This window comes from Dipodomys spectabilis, unplaced genomic scaffold (genome assembly GCF_019054845.1).
Source record: "Dipodomys spectabilis isolate Male_0828 unplaced genomic scaffold, ASM1905484v1 ptg000461l, whole genome shotgun sequence".
In the NCBI taxonomy this organism is placed as follows: domain Eukaryota; kingdom Metazoa; phylum Chordata; class Mammalia; order Rodentia; family Heteromyidae; genus Dipodomys; species Dipodomys spectabilis.
Genome location: NW_024871138.1, coordinates 59,328 through 62,536, shown reverse-complemented (window position 1 = coordinate 62,536; position 3,209 = coordinate 59,328). Strand labels below are relative to the sequence as shown.

The following is a 3,209-nucleotide window of genomic DNA, read 5'->3' as shown; positions in this document are numbered from 1 at the left end:
TCCGTCCGCCCGGGGACACCGAGGGCGGGCCGGGAGGGCGGCGCGCCTGCCCCGCGCCTCCGGTGCCCTCTCTGGGCGGAGCCGGGGGCCGAGCGCGTAGCGGAGGACGCGGGAGCGCGGGGCGGACCTGCGGGTCCGGGGAGACGCCGGCCGGGCGGGCTGAGGGGCTCCGAGCCCCGCGCCCTCCGGCCGCGCTGGGAACCCTGTGGATTCGCCTCGCAGTCGCCGCCCTCCCACCGGGCGCCCGTAAACACCGACAGACAGACAGACAGACTGCCGCCACTCAGACTTTATTCATAAGACCAAGAGGGGGTTTGCGAGGGGCGGGGCGGGGCGGGGCCTGGCCGGGGCCGGGGCGGGCCGGGGCGGGCCGGGGCCTGGCCGGGGCGGGGCCGGGGGCGGGGCCGGGCCGGGGCGGGGCGGGGCGGGCCGCCGGGCCCCCGCTTAACGGTACTTGGAGGTCAGCACGGTGCTCACAGCGGCCAAGAACTTGTCCAGGGAGGCGTGGACCGCGGGGGTGAACTCGCTCGGGTGGTGGTTGGCCAGGGTCACGAGCAGGCAGTGGCTCAGGAGCTGCGGGAGGAGACGGGCGGGTGAGGGGCGGCGTGGTGCGGGGTCCCCCCCCCGCCCCGCTCCCGGGGCCCCGCCGACCTTGAAGTTGACCGGGTCCACGCGCAGCTTGTGCGCGTGCAGGTCGCTGAGCGCGGACAGCGCGCCGGGCAGGTCGTCCAGGTGGCCCACGGCGGTGGTCAGCGCCTCGGCCACTTTCTTCCCGTGGCCCTGGACCTGGGCGGAGCCGTGGCTCAGATCGAAGTGGGGGAAGTAGGTCTTGGTGGTGGGGAAGCCCAGGAACATCCTGCGGGAGAAGAGGGCCGGCGGGGCCGGCGGGGTTGGCGGGGTCCGGGGCCCGGGGCGCGGCGGGGCTGGCGGGGGAGAGGGGGCGGCGGGGCCCGGGGCCGGCGGGGGAGAGGGGGCGGCGGGGCCCGGGGCCGGCGGGGCCGGCGGGGGAGAGGGGGCGGCGGGGGAGAGGGGGCGGCGGGGCCGGCGGGGTTGGCGGGGTCCGGGGCCGGCGGGGTTGGCGGGGGGGAGGGGGCGGCGGGGCCCGGGGCCGGCGGGGGGGCCGACGGGGCCGGCGGGGTCCTCACCTCTCCAGGGCCTCCGCGCCGTAGTCGGCGCCATGGGAGCCAATCTTGTCCCAGGCGGCCTTGATGTTGGCCTTGTCGGCGGCAGACAGCACCATGATGGATCCTTTCTGAGTCTGTGCGAGTCAGAAGTGTGGGGGACCCCGGCCGCGCCCGGCTTTTATGCCCCGCGGCTGGGGACACGCCCGCCGCGGCCGCGCCGATTGGCCGACTCGGGGCGCTGCGCGCGGGGTCGGCCGGGAGGGGGCGCCCGCGAGGCGGGCCCGGGCCCGCACGGCGCCCTGCCCCCGGCACCAGCCTTCGCCGGGCATCGCAGCCCCAGCCTGGGCCCACCGGCCGGGGCGGCCGGCTGTCCTCCTCCTCCGCAGAGCCCACGGGCCTCTCTCCGGACCCGGCGGCCGGCCGGGGAGGCCCCAGGGCCCCCGGGGGCAGCCAGCCTGGGCCTGGGCTCCACAGCGCCGCGGAGCACGGCAGGGAGGGCGGGAAGCTCGGCCCCGCGAGCAGAGGCGCCGAGGAGAAGCCCTCGGGCCCGCGCCCCATCGCCTGGGGCGCGAGAGGCCAGCGGGGCCGGAGAAGGGCCCAGGCCCAGGCGCCCTCACCAGGATGGCAGCAGCCGGCCCTGAGCAGGGCAGGACGCGGCGGGGAGGCCTCGTTCGCCCCCACCCTTTGTCCCTTGTTCCCTAGCTGTGGCCCAGTGGCCCTGGTTCACAGCAACAACCCAGCTGTCCACACTGTGCCTTCCAAAGACTTGTCAGTTCAAACATGGTTAATTGACAAAGCAACGGGCTGAACATTAGGGCCGCAGCCTGCAGTTGGGCTTAGGCAGGTTCACAGAGAGGTGTCGGTCCTGGGAAGGCCGAGTGTGTGGAGGAAGGGCCGGGAGCCCTGGGTTTAACGAGAGAACCTGAGCAGGCTTCCTGGGGAAGATGGGGTGTGTGTGTGTGTGTGTGTGTGTGTGTGTGTGCGTGTGTGCGCGTGCGCGCGCACAGGCACAAGGCCTGGGTCTTGAACTCAAGGACTGGGCACTGTCCCTGAGCTTTATTGTTCAAGGCTAGCATTGCACAGCCAGCTTTTTGGCAATTAATTGGAGATGAGTCTCATGGACTTTCCTGCCTGGGCTGGCTTTGCAATGCAGTCCTCAGATCTCAGCCTCCTGAGTGGCTAGGATCACAGGTGTGAGCCACCAGAACCCAGCTAATTTTTTTTTTTTAGACATGGTCTAGACATGTAATCCACACTGGCCTAGACTCATGATCCCCTTGCCTCATCCACTGATCCTTGGTTTACCTCCATTCATATACCACCAAAGCCTGGCATAGTCAGTCTTTTGTTGTTGTTGTTGTTGTTTGTTTTTTGTCGGTTATGGGGCTTGAACTCTGAGACTGGGCACTGTCCCTGAGCTTCTTTTGCCTCAAGGCTAGTGCTTTTCCACTTGTGCCACAGCACCACTTCCAGGTTTTTTTGTGTATGTGGCACTGAGGAATTGAACCCAGGGCTTCATGCATGCTAGGCAAGCACTCTACTACTAAACCATATTCCCAGCCCTCTTCTCAGCCCTCTGAGTAGCTGGGATCAAGCTGGTAAACATCACCAAATTTGACTTGCATCTTAATGTGTAAAGACCTCTTACGTATGAGTAAGAAAAAGAACAGGGAGCTAGTTGTGATGATACACACCTCCAGGTCTAGATGATGTGGGACTGAGGCAGGAGAAATTCTTGAGCCCATCACTTGGAGACAAGTTTGTGTAAGTAGCAACCCCATCATATAAAAAGAAGTACAAGAGGATCTGGATATATCAACTGTGTATGATTGCCTATCATAGGAACAGTGTTGGGTTCATTCCCTAGTGTCACAAAAGGAAATGACATAAATAAAACACAGCTAAGTGAGTGTCAGTGCAGTTGTGCCCATGATTCTTCAGCTCAAATGGAAACCACTGGGCAATATCCTAAACTTCACTTTGGCTTTTTTCAGGATGGAGAGGTAGAGCAGAGGGATTCCCCCTAGTTGAAATCACACACACACACACACACACACAGAGAGCTTGAAAAAAGGTATATGTGAA

General features: G+C 65.6%; 1 protein-coding gene across 1 annotated transcript; it reads right to left on the bottom strand.

Moving 5' to 3' along the window:
• Positions 1 to 405: 405 nt before the first annotated feature.
• Hba1 (hemoglobin subunit alpha 1) lies at positions 406 to 1,279 on the bottom strand. Its single transcript, XM_042668668.1, has 3 exons — positions 1,146 to 1,279; positions 652 to 856; positions 406 to 573 (listed from the first exon to the last, which is right to left on the bottom strand). The coding sequence occupies exons 1-3, from the start codon at positions 1,238 to 1,240 to the stop codon at positions 445 to 447; spliced, it is 429 nt and encodes a 142-aa protein (XP_042524602.1). The 5' UTR covers positions 1,241 to 1,279; the 3' UTR covers positions 406 to 444.
• Positions 1,280 to 3,209: the final 1,930 nt, after the last annotated feature.